The 19,835-nt window shown below is 44.4% G+C and overlaps 1 protein-coding gene across 1 annotated transcript in view; it reads left to right on the forward strand.

The window, feature by feature from the left end:
- Window positions 1-8,289: 8,289 nt before the first annotated feature.
- The window catches only part of LIN7A (lin-7 homolog A, crumbs cell polarity complex component), a 49,476-nt gene continuing 37,930 nt past the window's right edge, over window positions 8,290-19,835 (forward strand). The window contains exon 1 of the mRNA XM_030003006.2: window positions 8,290-8,712. Coding sequence (XP_029858866.1) covers window positions 8,406-8,712 — 307 coding nt within the window. The 5' untranslated portion in view covers window positions 8,290-8,405. The remainder of the gene's footprint in view (window positions 8,713-19,835) is intronic.

A 19,835-nucleotide genomic window follows, 5' to 3' on the forward strand; every position in this document is an offset into this window, starting at 1 on the left:
GGGTATGAAATTTTCCAGGTAAAGAAGAGGTGACAATAAAGATCAGCAGCACTTCTGCTTTTCCTCAGATGAATCCTTTCAAGGATTGTGAGGATTCATTCCCTTACCATATAATCAGTGCTGTTCCTTTGCTGATTTTATTAGCTAATTTTATTAGCTTCATGGCTGAACCAGCAGAAGTAGACTCAGCTATCTTTGCAAAATGTAATAGGTAATCAACCACTTACAGGGCAGATCCTCAATGCATCTAGGGCAATTCAGTACATAAAGTGCATATGCTGGCCAGGGCAAAGGTACAGGACGGCATTGTACAAAAAAAAAAAAAGTATTAACTTAAGTCATAGGACAAAGCTGAATTCAGAAAAAAAAAATAAGCAGAGCAGAATCAAGCCAGGACATGATTTCTCTCTGATAATTTCTCTCCTCCACCCTGCCACCTCACTCTCTGGCAAAGCAGAAGGCCTTGGTTAGGGATACTCTTACTTTACTGTGCTACTGCACAGAGCTAAGTTGGTCCCCGTGCCCACGCTTGAGTGCCGTACAATTCCCCCACTCACATAACGCTCCCCAACTTCGGAGTGACTGCCTCGTCTCCCGTGTCCCAGTACAGGTAGTGTCAGGAACCTAGAGTTTCACAGTAGGTGACAGCAGAAGGGCAGTACTGGAGAGATGCTCAAGACGCCCGTGAATCACAGCCAGACTGAGCGGGTCCGCGGGGCAGACGCAAACGGCGTGCAGCCTGGAATGCCCTCACGTGAATTACCGCGAACAAGGTGGCGACCGTCCAGCGGCCACTACGCTCAGAGCCACTGCCTCCGAGGGCTGCTCGTCGCGCACGGTTAACTATACGTCCGCGAGGGGAATTTGCCCGACTAGGCAGAGATGCAGCAAAACACGGCTTCTTGTGCCAATGCCGGGCGATGGTTCCGTCCCACAGAGCTTCGGTATGAAGCGCTCACAGGCTCATTGCAGCCCCTGACTAGGTGAGATAGTCCTGACCATCGCTGCAGCGGCTAAGACAGACCTGGAGAAAAACTGGAGGCTCATCGTCTGACGATAGCTGGTGATGTGGCAGGAGTGCTGCTGCAGCGGGCCTTGTTCATCATCAGTGGCAGCGGAGAAAGCAGGGCAGAGACCCCTGTGACCTGGTGTTAATCCCAGCGGTATCTGTCTATTTCTTTAACTAGTTTTTCTTTTAAAAGTTAGATATAAACTGCTGACAGTGCTGCAGCCATTAGAGTGGAAAAAATTGAGAATTTGTTCTCTGGCCTGGAACGGAACATGGGTCAACTTGAAGGCAAATTTGATGGCTTTGAATGTGAATGAAGAGCAAATTTACCAGAATGGTGTCATCTGAGGGCTCTCAGCAGATGGACAACAGCATGTGTTGGAGAATACACTTAGTATAGTGCCAAGAGGAAATGTTCCTCTGAATATTAAAAATAAGTTATCAAAAAAATCAGCCAGGAACCTTAAATCTGTACATTTCAGGCTTCCCTGAAGGCCTTCCATGAGGAAAATATTGTATATGTCATTTAATTAGATTCTGAACTGAATCAGGCACATGTTCTCACATTAAACTACACTGAAGCAAGTAAGTTTGCCATAAGAGAAAAGATAGAGTATGCCCAGACGTTTGCAGGATCAGTCTTGCAGACTCTCTGGCTCAGGAACTAAGACTTCAAACTGCCTCTAGACAAACAAGTTTACCAAAATACTGGGACTACTCACAGTCGTATCAGCATCTCTATGCACCTAAAATCCATACGTGCCCTGAAGCTGGTTTTGCCTCTGGGATGCACAAGGAAATAGAATAACTTGGCAAGTGAGCATGACTGCATTGCAGTGACCAGATGTGATTTAATTGTTCACAATGTCACACAGATCAACTCTGAAGTGATGTTGATCGGAGATGCAGAGATGACCATTAAACTGCTTTTTAGAACAAGACAACTTAATCATATTTCCCCTTGGCTCTCTTTCCTTCTGAAGATAAAGTATTATTCTCAACAACAATCATCAGTAGCCCTGACATTCTGGTCTCCAGCAGTACTTAAATACTGTCATCTCTTGTGAGCGTGTCTCTAAAAAAGCAGAGGAAAGCTTCAGTACAATCATTATGTATCTTCTGAAAGCTAAAACAAAATTAATCTTTTCCTTTTTTTTTTTTTAATAAAAAGCAGGACTGAAACAGAAACACTGCTGAGTTTCATTTTAGTCACAACATTTTTTTCTCCAAGTTCTCAGTTTTTTATTCTTCACTGGTTTGTTGGTGCTTTTTAATCCTCAGATTGACAAACCTGGTTATCTGTGTAGCTTAATCAGGTAATCGATGATTTCAGATAATACTTAAGCTTAACTTAAACCTCATATGTCTATAAACACATAAGCTTTGCAAGCAGCTTGCTTTTCTTCACTTCCCAATTAAAATCTGAAAATGCACTCTAAATCCCAAAAGGGCTTTTTAATCATATTTTATTTTTTATGGCTCAAAAAGGTACTTACAGAGTATACTAAAATCAGAGTTAATTACAGTAACTCCTTGCAATCAAGGTTCCACCCATTTTTGGATGCGTATCGTAATGTCACTGATCTCACATGAAAATTAACACAGGACTAACAGTTTCGGGAAATACAAGGCTGATAGCCAGCGTTATCTGTTGCACTGTTCACACTCCCAAATTAATTAGCTGTGGCAATTTTACAGAACTGTGGTTTGTCCTTGCACTTCTTTCTCTACGCCTACATGCTTGACTATGCACCTCCTTGTAACTACCACTATTAGTTCACCACTGATAATTCTAAACTATTGAAAATTATATGTTCTGCTGTTTTAACTTCCTTTTAAGGTATGTATCTATTTCACGACCACATATTCTTTCCCCGTCATCATTCTGTATAGGGATGTTTTGATGGAAACAGTGAGAAACCCAGTGAAGCACAATCAATAAACATATTCCCATGGACAAGCCTACTTTTTTTTTCCCCCCACTCAAAGTGTTCTTGTTAAGAAATCCCATTGATCCAAAAATTCTATCCAAATTGTATATTAATAGAGTGGACAAAGAAGGTAGGTGGATAATTCATTATGCTTGTCTATGAGAAGAGCAAATAAATGCCTTTGTTCAGTTGTTCAAATAATGAAAACCACTGTGTGAATTCATGTATTATAGGTATATTAAGACTACAGGTACCGTCCCTGCAGATGAAGCCTGAACTGGCATTTAACTAGCTAACTGAAGATGTCTGTGGCCTCACAGAGGATAATTTACACTCTTCTCAAAGGTCCTCGGTACTGATAAAATTTAAGTCGAGATCCGATCCTTAGAAGAGTCAAAAATAAGTAAGTCATGGTAACAAAGGGAAATAGATTCAAGTTTCAGATTTCAAGGGTATCCAAAGGTGATCATGGGTTGAAGATCTGATTTGTAACTGCTTTTAAACTGCCTCCCTGCCTAAAAGAAAAGGGGGACCCTGCCCGCCAAGGCACAGCCCACTTCCCCAAATAGCAAATGTAAGCCTACCAGCAACAGGTTTGCTTTCCTTAGCTTTTGCAGTAGTTATTTTTAAAGAGACTACATAGACTTACAGGCTTCTAGAAACAATAGAAATAGTGAGGTAGAAACTCGCTGGACTGAGTAGACCCTCCCCATCTGAATTTCAATGTAGCCCAAAGAGAATTTCAGCAAAGCTCAGTCCCGTTCTCCCTGTTGTCAACTGCAGTTGACTCTTTAACAAAACCAGAAAAAAGAAAGTATTTTTAAAGGCCAAATTTCCATGCAGTTTCCATGGCAGAACTTGCTGTTTGAGAAATCTAATGGTTTAACAGCAGTTTGTTTATTGGATTTTAAAAAAGGAAGGATTCTTTCCCCTGTAGATGCAAAATGCCACTCAAAAAGCAAATCCGAATGATGACAAAAATCCTCCGTCTTCTGAGAATTCACAGCCTGTGTTACAACACTACCACAATCTTTGCTTTTAGTTGTGCTGAAGTGCAAGGCACAAGTGAAGCACAAAAAAGAGAAAAGGCTGAATGCATGTTCTGAATCAGTCCTAGGAGGTGATCTAGGGTCTTGAAAGTTCTCTGTACCTGGAATCTTCTCTGAAATGACCTGGAGTTTCATGCAATGTGCAAACATAACCAAACTATGTTTAATGGGGGAATGACTGATACAGCTGATCATCCTGCAAATTGAGTGTGTAGCAGTCCCCAGAGCTGTCAAGTTGATACAAGAACAGTGGAATAATATGCTGCATTTAACAAAAAGATGAATAAACAAGATATAACTGTGTCATATAATAAAAATTATCTATTTTGTAGCCTCGGGGTGAAATAAAGCAGCTGCCCAACAAACTCTTCAATGTAAAGCTGGATGTGAAAATTCCTGCAGCAAACCGAAATTTCACGGGAAGCGTAGGTAGGAACCCAAATGTAAGTACTCGAGGTGAAATTTAGCCCCGACAAGACATTTAGCACAATGACTAATATCCAGAATATGGCTAAAAGGCATAAAACAATGCTGTGTAACCCAAACACAGATTTAGCTGTGCCACTGTGGTACGGCCCCTTGCCACAGAGCCCTGTAGCCGGCATAAACAGGGCTTTCACTTCTGGTAGGGGTGGTGCTGGTACTGAAGTGAATATCTGCATTTACAACAGTATTCCAGTCGTGGAGCAGCATCTTAATTAATTATCCCATGCAAACCTTAGGAAAAGGGGAGATGTGCTACTCTGGCAGCCAACAAATGCATTCAGAGTGGTGCTGGGTTTTCCCACATTGCATTGCACTGCGCTGTGTAGAAATAATTCTCCGGCCCTTGTAGCACCAATGCTTGAGGGAAGCCAAAGGGTCGTAAAAGTCATGAGAGTAACAGATCACAATCATTACCTCATCTAACCTCCTGTTTTTCTTTAGAAGTTAGATCAAAGCAAGCCTTTTAGAAAGACCTCTGATTTTTGTTAAGATTTCAAGCAACAGTGAGTTGCTTCTATATTGCTAGAATAGTACATCTTACTCAAGGTTGAATTTCTTAAACTTCCAGTCACAGGATCACCTTATGTCATAAGACTAGAAATTTAAAGACTATAAATCCCTCCACTATTACACCTCTTCCATATACATAGACCTACATAGAACCTTCAGTTCCTTCTTACCCTTTTCTTTGATAAGCTCTGACTGAGGTTCTTACACCTCATGTCAAAGCTGATTTTCCATCTTGAAAGGCAAACACCAGATCTGGACACAGTATTCCAGTCAGTTGTTTTATGGATGCTACGTACACAAGAAAGGCAATTTCTCTAGTTTTATTTGCCATTCCTCTTTTATATATTCAGGGATTGCATTAGCCCTTCTGGCAACATCGCACCAAGAACTTACACTGAGCCTGCTACGTAAGAACACCCCTCCCCAAAACAATCTCCAGCCTTGGAAGTAACCATTGTGTTCTTCATCGCTTGCTTGCAGTGGCACTAAAACACATTATTTTTTAAATATAACAATCTAATCCAGCTATTCAGATAATTCTTACCAGTAATTTGGACAGTTTATTACAGAACCATAGAATAATTCTGGTTGAAAAGGACCTAAAAAATATCCAATCCAAATACTCTTGCTCAAAGCCAGGCTAACTTTACAGTAAAAGCAGGTTGCCCAGATCCTTTCCCAGTCAGGTTTGAAAATCTTGAAAGATGGGAGATTTCACAGCCTCTCTGGACAACACCTTTCAAGGTTTACCCACTTCTATGGTGATTTTTTTTTTTTAACCTGTGTTATCTAAAAGCATAGCCACTGAAGCCTTTATATCCACATTTTAGCACGCTGAACAAAATACTAAATTTTGTTAAAAATTTAGCCAGAAAAAGTCTACAGGCATCTTATCAGCAATAGCCTTATTCACTGGCACCTGACCACTAACTACATGTTAAAGATGTGTCAGTACGCCAGTTTCCAGTCCATATGATATAAAATCTGTTAATTCAGTCTAGTTACATTGGTTCTGTAAACATCATGTGACATTGAATTAAAAGCTTCAATACAGCCCAAGGTATCAACAAGATGACTGACAGTCAGACCAGTTGCTTCTTTCTAAAGAAATACACCTGCCAAGATGGCAGGCTGCCTGGTACTCATTCTTTTTGACTGCTGACTTTTGCTATTAACTATTTCTCCTGGGAGCTGGCAAAGCAAGAGCTACTGCACAGCTCCCTGCCTCATTCCACCCGCTTTCTCCAGCTGCTGAATTCAGCTGGACATCTTCTGCAGTCTTCCCAGTACAGCTGCTTAAAGTATGCCTCAGCTAGGTCTTTAACGTTCATGAGCATTAACTATGCAGCTATGCTGATTAGGAAATGTTTAATTTCAGCGAATGCTGCTTTTCATCTTCCTTGAGTGCAGCTAATACTCCCATTCAAGTCTCTCATCCAAGTGCCAATTAGCCCCTGTGGCAGAGCACACAAAATCTGACCAGAAGTAGATAAAAAAGGATAAACCCAGAATAAGCTTATTGCTTTCCACAGGCACCCTGCTCAAGCTCAAACATTGATTTTTCTGAAGCTACGTATTTCTAAAAAGTTACATATTTGGCATTAACAGTACATATTTATTAATAGACAAGTTACTCTAATAACTGTATTTTGCTTCAAAATGTCTGTTTGCAAGATGGCAGTTTAAAAGAGCAAGTCTGAGGGTTATGAAGTTCCATATCGAAAGCAACTTGATCAGCTAATTAACTTGGCACCTAGCTTTTAGTATTATTTAAACACACTTTTATATCTGTAATACATTTTTTTCAAGTGTCATAACAGTTTGAGAGTTGTCACATTAGGTTGTTATAGCTCCAAATGTGTACTACTTCTCCGTTCAGGACTATGAATCCAATATACAGTAATGTGACTACTTAAGAGGAGCTGTTACACTTTATGTCAATCCAGCTGCTATGCAAGTACATAAAATCTACATAATAAAAATCCTTATGTTAATTTTGATTTTAAAAACTGACTGCTTGCCAGGAACTGATTTCTTGACTTTGATATTTTAGCCAACCGAAACATTTTCTTGTCAAGGTACCCAAATGGGCTACTGTTTACTGTTTATTAATTAGAGGAACTTGTGCTGAATTCAGTTTATCAGAAGAAGTGGGTGGTTCATATATATTATTTAAACTTCTCTAATTTTAAAACGGCCAAATGTATTTTCAATCTGCTCTGAAAACTTTTAACGGCAAAATTTCCACAGCTTCCCTAATTATCTATACTGGTGCTTAAACACCCTTGCAGCTGAAAGCTTTTATTGATGTGCAACCGCCGTACTTCCCAAGTCCCCTGTGGTCTGTCAGATCCCGGCGGGTGCGGAGAAGAGCGCTGCCTTGCCCTTCGGAGGGACGCTCCACCCCGGCCCAGCGCTCCCTGGGCAAACACAGGACCACGGGTACTGCACAGGGCAATGGTTAAAAGAGGACGCCATTCTTCGCTCGGTCTCCACACCGTCGTTCACCGTAGGGAAGGCAGCAGAGACTCTGCCATATCACCACCACCCTTCTCCGACGGCAGCTGAGCAGGTTCCTTTGACTTCGCACGAACGACGCGAGTGGACCATCAGAGGGCTGCAAGCAAACAGAGCTCCAGTGTGAAATTCCACCTCCAGCGATGGTCTTCTGGGAAGGCCTCCAAGCTCAAACAAGCGGCAGCTGATCCGCAAGCGGCGGCCGCCACCCGTCTGGGACCAACCTCCCGCTCTGCACATGCGGGGGACTCAGCCCCACGCCGCCAAGACCTCTCGGGTGTGCTTCATGAGAGGACGCTGCGGGTTTCCCGAGGATGGCCGGGCCGCGCCCAGCACTTAGAAAAGAGCCGCTGGCCGGCCCCGTGGCGAGGCCGACAGTTCGGCCCGTCCGAAAGGGCCGCTCCCCGGCCCGTCCCTCCGGCCGAGGCCCTGCACGGCGGCCAGGTGCCTCCTCTCCCGCCTTCGCACGCGGATTTACATCCCCTGCGGCCCGTCCTGGGCGCAGTGCCTCCCCACACACACACACCCCCACCCCGTCCCCCCTCTCCGCCGCGGACCAGGCCCCCAGCCCCGGGACGGGGCGGCACGGCACGGCCCGCCCCGCCGCCCCCGGCCCGGGCGAGGCCGGGCCGCCGGATCCGGCCCCCGCCCGTCCTCCCCGCCCCGCGGCGCTGCGGCGCTCCCCGCCCTCAGCCCGCTCTCTCTCTCCCCCTCTCTTTCTCTCTCCCTCCGCCGGCCGCTGCGGCATCCCCGGGGCGGCGGGACCGGCGGCCACCCGTCCTCCCCCGACCCCCGCGCACGGCCCGGGCCGCCCCGGCCCCTGCGGGCCCCGGCGCTGCGCCCTGAGGCGAGCGCCGTGAGGCGAGGGCCTCCCGCCAAGGCCCGGCTCCGCTCGGCGCAGCGATGCCGGCAGCCCGGGCCGGGCCGCGCCGGGCCGCCCTGCGCCCGCAGCATCGCGGCGCCCCGTCCGTGGCGAGCCGCCCTCCCCTGGGCACCCTCTCCGCCCCGCTCGCCTCCTCCTCCTCCTCCTCCTCCTCCTCCTCCTCCTCCCACGGAGCCACCCTCCTCCTCCGCCCCCTCTCCCTGCCAGCCTCCTCCCCGCCCTTCCCCGCACTCCACGCCGGTGCCGGAGCCGCGCGTCACTCGGGCTCCAGCCCCGCCGCAGACATGGCGACACTGACAGCGGTCCAGCCGCTCACGCTGGACAGAGGTAAGCGCGGCTGCCTCCGCCTCCGCTCCCCGCCCGCCCCACCGCTCCGCGCCCGGGGCCGGGGCCGGGGCCGGGGCCGCCGCGGCGGAGCGCGGGGTCTTCTCCCCCCACCTCCGCAGCCCCCCAGCGCGGCGGGCGCTGCCGCGGAGGCTCGCCCCGGCCCCGCGACGCGTGGGGCCGGCTGTGGCGGAGGGCTCGGGTGGGAAGCAGGAGAAGGGCCGAAAGGGAGGAAATAAAAACTTTGTGCGGGCGGCGGGGCGGGGGGGGGGAGGGCTCGGCATCCCGCCGGCGGCAGCGCGGCGGTGCCGCGGGAGCGGGATGCGGCTCCGCGGCCAGCGCTCCGCTCCGCCGGGGCAGCCCCTCGGTGCCGCTCCGCCGCCTCCGCCCTGCGGGGCTCCCCCTCGGGCGCTCGGCCCCGAGGGCTCCGCCGCCGCCCCCGCAGGTGGCTCGGCGAGGGGGGTGCTCCGTGGAGGGGCCGGGGGCTGGGGCGGGGGGGGGGGGGGGCAGCGGCTCCGGCCGGCCGTTCCCGGCAGCGCGTTGGGAGCTCGCTCCTCCCGAGGAGACAGTGGTTTCTTGGCAAAACGCGGCGTTTCGGGGGGCTGGCGGGGGGGCGTGGGGGTGGCGTGAGGGGAAGAGATCGGTGACTGCAACTTCTCTCTTCGCTGGCGTTAGTGATGCTACCCGACGGAGCAGCGCTTCTGCGTGTTCCTGTAGACAACTACTCGGTCCGGGTAGCGAGAGCGGGTGATGTTTTGCTAGCCTTGAGACTCTTTCAGTATAATGAAAGAGGGTGCTGAAATCTTGAAGTTATGTTAAAATTCAACTTTTGCTTCCAGGCTGTAAAAATTGGACCTCTCCCCCGCAGTGCTTTTGTGCCCATAACAAGGCTCAGCAGAAACATTACTAGATTTCTGTGGGTTACAGAGGAGAGTGACTTACTATTCTGATCTGTTTCGCTCCTTCGGCTCCATCGGTTAGAGAGGTCCAACAGCTCCCGATACAGCATCCTGAATTGCCGGGGTGTCCTTCTTCCTAACTTGCATCCAGAGGCTCCAAGAGGCTCCCAGCATGTATAAATCTTGTACTCTTGAAAGTATGATTGAGGCCAGTGCCTTGGTTTTTTGAATGTTTTTCCCAGAGGATTAAGATGGGCTTTCACAGCAAGGTAGAGAGCTTCTTGCCATAAATCCTGTGCAAAAGAAACCTGATGAACTCAGTTTCAAAATGGTAAAGGAGAGAGAGGCACCTTTTCTGAAACCCGATTGAGAGCAGAACAGCCCACAAAGTACTCTAAATACAGTTTGCTGGATGGCTTAAATTCCAACATTAGTAGAAAAGGAGACTCTAAAGTTATTTTTACTGAAATAACAAAGTGCTAGCATGTACTTTAAATAAAACTGCTCAGAAATCCACTGTGTAATCTACAGTTTCACCCTAATACTGTTTTCAGTAAGCAGGACAAATCTATTTCCTGGCAAAGAGTTGAACAGATGGCAATCCATTAGCAAACCTGGCTTTTCATAGGAAAGTATTACTATTTCGGAATTACACATTCCTTTTCATTACCAAAACTATGCTTTAAAAAATCCACAATACACAAAAATGCAAATTAGTCCCAATTTAAATATAAGCATCTGTTGTCTGTGTCCAGGATATGCTTAACCATTTGGCAGGGGTGCCAACATTACAGTCTCCCTGGTTGTCAGCCAGGGCTGGTATTAGTGCGAGTGAGATAAAACATCACAGAATGATAGGATGTGACGTGCAAAAGGAAAATACAGACAAGAAAAAATAGATTTAAATACGGCACCTGGCCTGCAGAAGGCCATTTCGTCAGAGGGCTACACTTCGTCACCTGTAACATGTTGCTGCTGCGTCAACTGAAGAGGGTGGGCTGAAGCAACGCCAGAAGCAACTAGACCAAACCCAGTGCTTCCAAATATTTCCTCTGTAGTCTTTCTTTCATAGCCATGGAAGAAGTAAAGTGCTACATGGTGAGATTTTCCAGATTTCTGTTAGTTTTATTAAAGCAGACGCAGCTATGTTTACTGTCACTACGCTTTGCACAGCTCTGCTGTGATCCAGGCGCAGCCCTGAAAAGTCTTGTACACTCATATCCACTTTGCCATGTCCCATGGAGAGCTCAGCGCAGCGAGAAAATAGCAAGTGTTTCAGGAGAGATGGCATTAATAACCTTGCATTGCTGAGGGAATTGTTGCTTGATCTCTGATCAGGAAGTGTTCTTCATTTTCCCCTGCTAAGGGTCACCGAAACGGTAAAACTTCCTATAAGATACGCTCTGACGTGGTCTCCTCCTGGACAAAACATATACACTGTATTCCAGTACACAGATGGGAGCTTTCTTAAAGTCTGACCTGAATGGAATTCAAAACCTGTACGGTAAAATGAATTACCATTTAAAGGTGAGGGCATGTTGTGTGTGAATGATTGAAAGCCAATTACATTCTGGAAGATTACTTCAGTCCAAAGCGTAGGAATTAATTTCCTTAATTCCTGTCATCATGTGCCTTTCTACCTGCACAAATGTGTGCAAGTTCTATTAGGGCTCTTTAATATGTGGAACAAGTTCACAAAATAATGGAAATTTTAATCACTTACAATTTAATCTCAAAGGCTCTTGCCTGACCTTTGTGTGGTGCTCTGCTGGGAGGAGGGGAAGGAATCCGCAACTGTTTCAGGGAGGAAATGTAAAGCAGTGGAGCTGCATATGGGTACTGCTCAGGGAGCTTAAGGAGGGTGGCCCCTGTGTTTGGGAGCTTTGGAAGGGGGAAGAGCCTGCCTGTCGGGCATCTTCCAACAGCCAAGTAGGTCTTCTCCGTAAAAAAGTGCACCCTTCCTTTCTTTATTGCAGATGTCTTCCATCCTGAATTGTTACCACCCCATCAGTAATCTCTGGTGTCCATCAGAGCTAACTGGGGGAATTTTTTAGGCCGATTCAAAGTTTAAATCCTGAAGGTATAGGGAACTATGCCTTGTTCCAGGTTGAGATGGAAAGTTACAGTGCTGTCTTTCATAAAATGACAAGCAAAAAAAGTAAGGTTTTTTGTTTGGGTTTTGGTTTTGGTTTTTTTTTTCATTTTATGTTCAAGGTTATGGATTTTGAAGTATGTTCCCAGCTTAATTTACCTCCATTAAAAACACCAAACCACTCGCTCCAAACCAAAAGGGAAATGTTTAAAAACACCTATACAATTATTTCTTTCTTCTTCCACAGGTGTGTCTTTAGTAAGAACTTGGTTGACACTAATTTTGGTTACAGAGAGCTCTGGTTGCAGTTAGTTGGCATTTTCCAACAGTATTTCTTTGTATTGGCATACCACCTGTCTTGTCACATCTTGCATCTCGTCCTTCTCTACATGGGATGGGCAGTGCTGCCTTTGCCTCTCCTCTCAATGTCTTTTCTCTTCCGCCAAGGTGTTGTCTCAGCCTACCCCATGACCAGCAGTTGCTACCTTCCCCTTTATTGTCCAGAGCCCCACGTCTCCCTTGCATGCCATCTTCTGTTGCCTGGCCCTTCTCAAAGCCTCAGTGCAGTTAACTCTATCGCTTTGTGCATTGCCTATAACCCTCATCCATTTTCACTGTTTAGCAACCCAATTTCCTCCTCTAATCCTCTGTTCTTCTGCTGTCCCATGACCGCCGGCACCTCACCAGCTTGACGTTGTCTCAGATGCTGCATACGCATCCAGCAGCAGTGTTCTGCTCTTCTCCAAGTGCAGTGTCATCTCCCCCAGCCAGCTTAGCCTCCTCGTGGTTCTCCAGGGACCTCCTGTGAGTTTCTGTGTGCCGCAGGTACACATTGTGAGCAATTAGAAATTGAAGGAAGCTTGTTGTGGGTGTGTTAGCACAGTCTGATGGAAGCATTTTCTGCAAGTACCATTATGCTCCCAGAAATACATTGAGAGGGAATAGATTTCTGTGCTTCCCTTGGCACTCATTTTGGGAGTGGTCATATGGAGGCCTGCAAATGGAAGCAGACGTCTTTCTAGCTATGCATAATAGATGTTGCTCTATCTGAACCTTTTTATTTTGCTAAACCTCTGGCAAATTTTTCATAAAGCTTATCTTACTTAGAATTTTACTTGGGCTCTTCCTTCCAAGGTGGAAATCTGCTCTGGAAGAAAACTGACCATGTATTTGCTCAGATTGCTGCAAAACCTCAGTCCTGGTTTCTCTCTGCATAGGACCTTGAAAGTGGCAGCTTTAAAAGGGCACTTTTTCAAAAGTTCTTTTTGTTTTTGAATATACTATATAATTAGCCTGTGCAAAGACCATCTTATGATTAAGAGCAGGGGAATATCTTTTCGTGTGAAGGGGGGCTTTCAAACTGTCTTTTGTTAATAATCCGTGTCCTATTATGTTTTTCCTTATATAGTTACTATTCATGTCACTGATGGTTTCACTTCTTCATGTGACTGAGGATAAAAGAAGAAATTTGAATAGACTGAATATACAGTGCTGATATTTTAATCCCTGTGAAGTTTCATAACAAGGTCATAGCTATTGGCTATTGACAACCAAATTTCTCTTGCTTTCAACTATATCCTTGGAAACTGGAAAGACTTCTTGCTGTTTGGCTCTAACGCGTGACTGAGTTGCGTTGGTTTTTTATGAATTCAAGCAAATATTTTTCCAGTGAGTGGGTGTCCCAAAACTTCCCCAAAATCCTTTAGAGAGCACCATGTTCAGTGACGATGAATAGGAATATGAATGGGCTTGGAATTGCCATCGGCTGTTAGAGGTGGTAGACAATCTCTGTCAGACGTGGTACCGGCTGGCGCCTGACCATTAATATACATTGGTACTTGCTAGAGTACTCCTCCTTCCTTCCTCCTCTCCTCTTCTTGTCATTCTTCTTTTCATTACATCCTCATAGCCTATATAAATGGGGATTTTTCCCCATCTGTGCCCATATATATGTATATAACAGAAATGGTATCAAACATAAGTTGCACTAGACTGCGCATATATTAGTATAATGTATATTATCTTGGGAAAAAATATATAACATACTCATCAGGAAGAGAAAACCAGATTCATAAAGTGTGAAATACAGTCCTTGACAGCGGAGCAGCATAAGGCCAGATCTCTTTCGCACAGGGTGAAGCCCTGTGGAGCAGTGCTAAGCGATGTGCTGCTTCCCGCCTGGCTCCCTGTCTGTCACGGGGATGTCTTCTCTTGCTCTTCAGCCTAGCGTGCTAAAATTGAAAAATACTTCCGCAAGTGCCACACGCTTTAAGTCTAGCATTTCTCTGTTGGGTGTGCCAGCTGAGGACATGTAAATAACCAAATTCATTCCTCCAAGAAAAAACAAAAAAGGCCTGTTGTTTGTAGGAGCAGAAAAAAGTGACAATTCTGGTCACAGACTGAAATGTTTGGGGTTTTTTTTACATCAATGTGTCAACATTTATTTGATTTTTTAAAATGCGTTTTTATGAAGGGATGGATTAAGGTAAGCGTACCGAGCTGGTGGTTGGTGGGCGATGAGTGGGACGTTTTGTGAGGACCCGCGGTTGAAGTGTTGGTTAGTTACGTGTGCCGCTCAGCCCTGCCTCCTGGAGCTCCGGAGCTGGAGTCGGAGCAAGTGCCTACCTCCACGTCATCTTTGGTTTTCGTGAGCGGCGTAAAAATACACGGTTTGAAAAGTTAAAACGCGCGCGTCCGGCTTAAATGTCTCCGGCAGCACGGGCCTGGCCTGAAGAGGCGCTGGGGCACGTGGCGGCACGGGAGCTCGCAGCCGAGGCGGGCCGGGCGCCCCGGGGAGCACAGCCCTCCGGCCGGCCCTCCGCTCCGGAGAGGGCCCGCTCGCGGGGATGTGCCACCGTGAGGGAGCCGCACCCGCGCACGGACCCGTGGAAACGCCTGCTGCGAAAGCTCGTGGCGTCTGGTAACGTCGTCACCTTTGCGAGGCGTAGAGGGGGAGTGCCTTAAACTTCCAGTCACGTTTCCTTCAGAAAGGCGTAACTGATAATCAGGCCTCTTTCTGCGGGAGCTGGATGTGCGGTCAGGAAATGTTCGTGAGGCACCTTTGGAAGAGTAACCGGGCTCGTGGCCCACCGATGGCTACGCAGGGACCTTGTGCTCCTCCTGCTCTGTCAGGCTGAAAATATTCTTTAGACGTGGTAGCAGTGAAATGTAATCGTTTTAGTCTGTCTGAATTTATCCCGTGTAGAGCAGAGCGGTAAGCAGAGCTCGCCTGCGTGTGTCCTGCTTGGGATCCCTCAAGGGGACCTGCTCCTGCGGCTGGGTGAAGCGGATGGAGGCTTTCACAAGCCCCTGCAGAGGTGCAGGATTCACCATTTGCAACACGTTGCAAGAGTGTTAGTGGTTAGAAAGCACAAGGGGTGCTATTTTTGTATGTAGTAAATGTATACTCTCTGTCTACACATAATGTTGAAAAGGAAGGATTTGTTTTATAAATAACATCCCTATGCTGGATCCTACAAACTTCAGTTTCGCACTGATGTCTGGGAGACGTTTGTGTAACTACAGAAAAAAAAGGATTAACCTCTTACTGTAATTGTAAGTAAACAATTTGCTTCATTCCATCCTATCGCTTGAGTTGGACCCCTCTGATGATGTTATCAGACAGAAACTTTTTTAAAAAATGTGACAAATTACCAAAGTCATCAGCTTTGTGCAGAGGATAATTCGTCCTTTGAGTTCGCTCTTTCAGGACACATACATGCACATCTCTCCTTAACATAGATGACACTCGTGCAAATGCAAAAAGATATAAATACAAGCTTTTGGCTGACCTGTGTTATTCAGATACAAAATAATGTTCTTGTAGGTAATGCAATAGAATTTGAAATATGGATTACATAAAACTATTTATTTTAGTTACTCATTAGAAGCACAAATAATGAGAAGTTGAGGATTTAAGAGAAAACCAAGCAAAGGCAGGTAGATAGTGTTTTGAGAAGCACAAAACTGTAAATTTGTAAGTCTGCCTTCCATCACACACAGTTAATTTGTTTCGCATGATGCATTTTTGACATTTTAAAAGTAATACTTACTAATGTGCGTAAACTGTACATGTATGTATAAATCCAGGCATTTTCAAAGTTAATCTCAGTCAGCTTAATCTTCTTTTGAGACATTTGCTGGAGAGCCAGCCTCTGAATGAGAAACATTCAACTGTTAATTCTCTATTCAGATGAGAAGATTTGATTCAGAAATGCACATTTACATACTAACACTGTTTTCCTGAGTATTTAAACCACAGGCTTGGATCTCAGATATGTTAAATACAGAGCGAGATGTATGCACATATTTGAGAACTTGTTTCACCAGGGTCTAAAACGGAGTGGTTAAATAAACCCCAAATTTCTCAAATGCAACTCAGCTAAGTTACCAGGAAATGCATACAGCTTCTCATAATGCATTGTTACCCTAGTGCTACTTTATTAATAATTGTAAGAAAAAGAGAGAAAAAATCGTGATTAGAAAACTGTTTATCGAGAAGAGATCCGAGGAGGATTGTTCTTTATTATTTAAAAGATGGAACAATGAAGTATCCATGAATACACAGAGCATCAAAGCATTGATTTTAATTATTTCTGTATAAATGTTGATAATTGTATAAGGAAGACCGTTGCCCAAAATAGGGTCTTAATTTAGTTCTTCTGAACCAAAATTACTTTTTTACTGGTTCTTTTCAATAAAAGCCCATGTTAAATCGCTAATCCTTCACATCTGCTAACTCTTTAATTTTCTTTTTCAACCATGTTTTCTGGAAAAGAGTAAATCTTCTAGACCTTAATGTATGAATCCCTCTACAATCAGTTAAGCATTGGGGAAGAATGTACTTTAAATAGATTAGGTGGATGACCGTGGCCATCAGCAGCAGTCTTAGCCCTCAGAAATTTATGTACCATCATCTCTTCCCTTTTCAATAGATTTGGCAGCAGTGTTTTTGTCAAATGGTATTTACTGAATCAGCACAGGAACAAATGGATAATATAGCTGTTCTTTGTTATACAGAGCCAGATCAGAGAAACTTGAAGAGGGCATGATGGCTTTAAAATCTACGAAGCAGTCTTTGGAAAAAGAGGTGGTTGTAGGTGATCATGTCTGATCCCCTCTGTAGCCTGATAGTCTTGTAACCCAATAGTAATAGCTCTGGAGTTTCTACTAAATTATACAGCACCTTTTGCATCCTAATGGTACAACCACGTCAAAGTATGCCAGGTGTGTCCCTCATGTCTTAGGTAGATACCTTGTGAAATCAGGCTGCAACCCGAGATGAGTTCCAGTTCTCCTGCTCCTATTCTCAGCATCATTCAACATGTAGGACACCAAGCAACAGCACTGCAAAGGTGACAGTGAGCTCTCTTGTTTCTCACAGGAGCTTTCTGTTTCAAGGTTTTGTTTGTAACTTGCAGCAGCAATTCAACATAGTCACAGCTTGCTTCTAAGATCATGTTTGTTGCAAAGTTGAAAGTTAACAGTGGTCAGTTGCTGACATCTACCAGCAGCATATCTGTACCGCCTAGTTTGCAGGGATTTATTCACAAAGGGTTTTATTTATATTGTTTTCTTCTTGCTGTTGTAGCTTTCCACATACACACTTTCAAAGAACAGGATTTCTTCCTTTCCTGAGAATTGACTAGTATGTAGCCAGCTACCAGAGGGATTCAATCTGCAAAAAGCAATATCCTTAAATCCACTAAAATGGAAGAGAGAATATTAACTCTCTTCTTGTTACCTGAGCCTACAGATAAAGTCGTGTTAGGTATGTGTATGTAACAATGTATGTCGCATCCATTGTATTGCATAAATGCCATCTTTTGACTGTTCTCTCACCGGAGTCTCAAACCACCTAGAAAAACAGAAGATAAAATCATGATGCTAGACTTCAAGTGACAATTTGTGTTGTCACTATGTACAGTTGCCAGTAGCCCACAGCCATCTTTCTCATCTTTCTGGTAATAACAGAAAAAGATTTAAGACTAAGATTAGCTGGAGAGATAAGAACTGAGGAGAGGCAGCAGGAGACTCTAGTAATGACATATGAGCAGAGAAGAAAGTGAGAGTTACTGCTTTGGCTCAAACACGGTGCCTGTTGTGAAGGAGAATTAGCATCCCGAAGTTAACCTTACCTCCCTTTGCGAGACACCTGTTTGGGTCTTTTTTTCCCTCTTCCTGTCTTCTTCCCTGCCAACAAAAATCTCTCTGATGCAAACTAAAAACACACGCTGAAAGTGTCAGTGTGGGAAAGGCATGAGGTTGCCCATATGGCCAATACTTTTGGTTTGTGATGTGCAGATAGGACGCATAAATACTTGCTTTTGCTTAGGCAGGGGAATGAGAGGATGGATTTCAGCAAAAAGAAAAGTGTGTTGTTTTTCATCCTTGTAATTATTTGTTTTCTGCTCCTCTAGCTTAGTCAAATTTTTAATTCCTTCACTGATTTTAGTGTTTTTCTGTATATGCTTGTGATTTAAAACACAAAAGCAAGTATGCTGTTAAGTAGGGTCCTTGGGGTATGTTAATGTACCAGTCTTTTTTTCTTTTAATCTAGGATCAGAACCTCTAAAGTGTTCGTGTTTGCAGTTTCAGCAAAGTGTCCAGCGTGCTTTTGTCTAGTGTTTAAAGCAGCTCCACTCCAGCATGGTGAGCAGTGTCTGCTGAGGCAGAACTGATCCTACAAGATCAAGTGATATTGTGATCAGGAGACAGGTGAGGCTGGTAGAGAGCTATCAAGGCATCTCTTTACAAGGTATCTATGGCTACAGGAGGCAGTAGACAGCTTCCTTGCTTTCACATAGTTCAGCTTGTAGGAACTTATTCATTAAGGCCAGGTCTGTTCACCATACTGAATTTCTCAGGGAATTACAGCTTTGCTTCAAAGGATTTTCTTTTTGTCATTTCCTAATTTCGGGAAGTCAGACAGAGCACCATTTTACATGTCCTGTGTAGGCAAATAACTGCTTTGAACACCTGAGATTTCTTTTTTTAAAAAATACTTACAGAAAGACTGAGAATTAAAATAAATAACACAAAGCTTCAAACTACAGAATATCCTGCTTCCTGCAGGAAACAAGGGTTAAATTTTTTTATTTAAGGAATTAATAAATACTTATATATTCATTATATATAATATATATATTTATTTGAATACAAAACAAGCTTTAAAAAAACTGTTGTCTTTTTGTGTCATATTTGTAGCCGACTGTCCCTAGTCAAAAACAGGACCAGAATCATGTCTCATCTTTTCTATTCAGCAGTGAGTGGCTAGCTATAAGTCATAGTTATGATCACAAAGAGCAGGTATGATTGAGCAATATAAAGTCAAAACTATATACAAAGGGAAAAAAAGGAATTTTATCTTCCCTTCCCTTTTCTCTATAGCTAATGCAGGGGAAAAATCATGGCATTCTGTTTTAAGTACTGTGTTAGAAAATACCATGGTTTTCAATGCTCTTCTTTCTTTGCATTTTCAGCTTTATTTCTTAATCTTTTCTCTTAAAGAATAATGTGGTAACTTGTTTTCACACCGATGCTATGTTCAATGCCTTCTACACAAAAACAGTGGGTGCTGTCAAATGTAAAGGGTTGGTGTATCTGTAATTTCTTGATTTCTCACAGATGGCAAAAATCTTCTGGTGAAAATTTTTGAACTCATATTTATGCACCTCATCATCCTGATTGCTTTAGAAATTGCAGTGAAACTAATAAATTTGGAAGAATAAAAATTATATCAGTGTTTAAAAATGATTAGGTTTTAAGGTTAATTTTAAATACCCATCTTTGAAGATTCTGAATGGCATTATTACTCTTCAGGCTGCAAATTAAGCCAGTGAAACTCATCTTATTGAAACGATCCTGAATTACCCATTAATTCAATCTTTACTGTTTTGTGATTTATTGTTATTCCTTTAAAAAGCAACAATGGAAATGTGACAGTACCAAGCCACTTTCTCTAAGTATCTGATGAACTCTTTAAAGTTTTAGGAACTCTATAGATTGATCTCTCTCTCTCTCTCTCACACACGCATGCACACACGCACACGCACATGCACACGCACGCAGAGTTGCTGACAAAGATGCCCCTGTGACATCAGTTATGTGAAGGCTTCAAGGAAAAAATTGAGGAC

This window comes from Aquila chrysaetos, chromosome 26, assembly GCF_900496995.4.
Source record: "Aquila chrysaetos chrysaetos chromosome 26, bAquChr1.4, whole genome shotgun sequence".
Taxonomy (NCBI): domain Eukaryota; kingdom Metazoa; phylum Chordata; class Aves; order Accipitriformes; family Accipitridae; genus Aquila; species Aquila chrysaetos.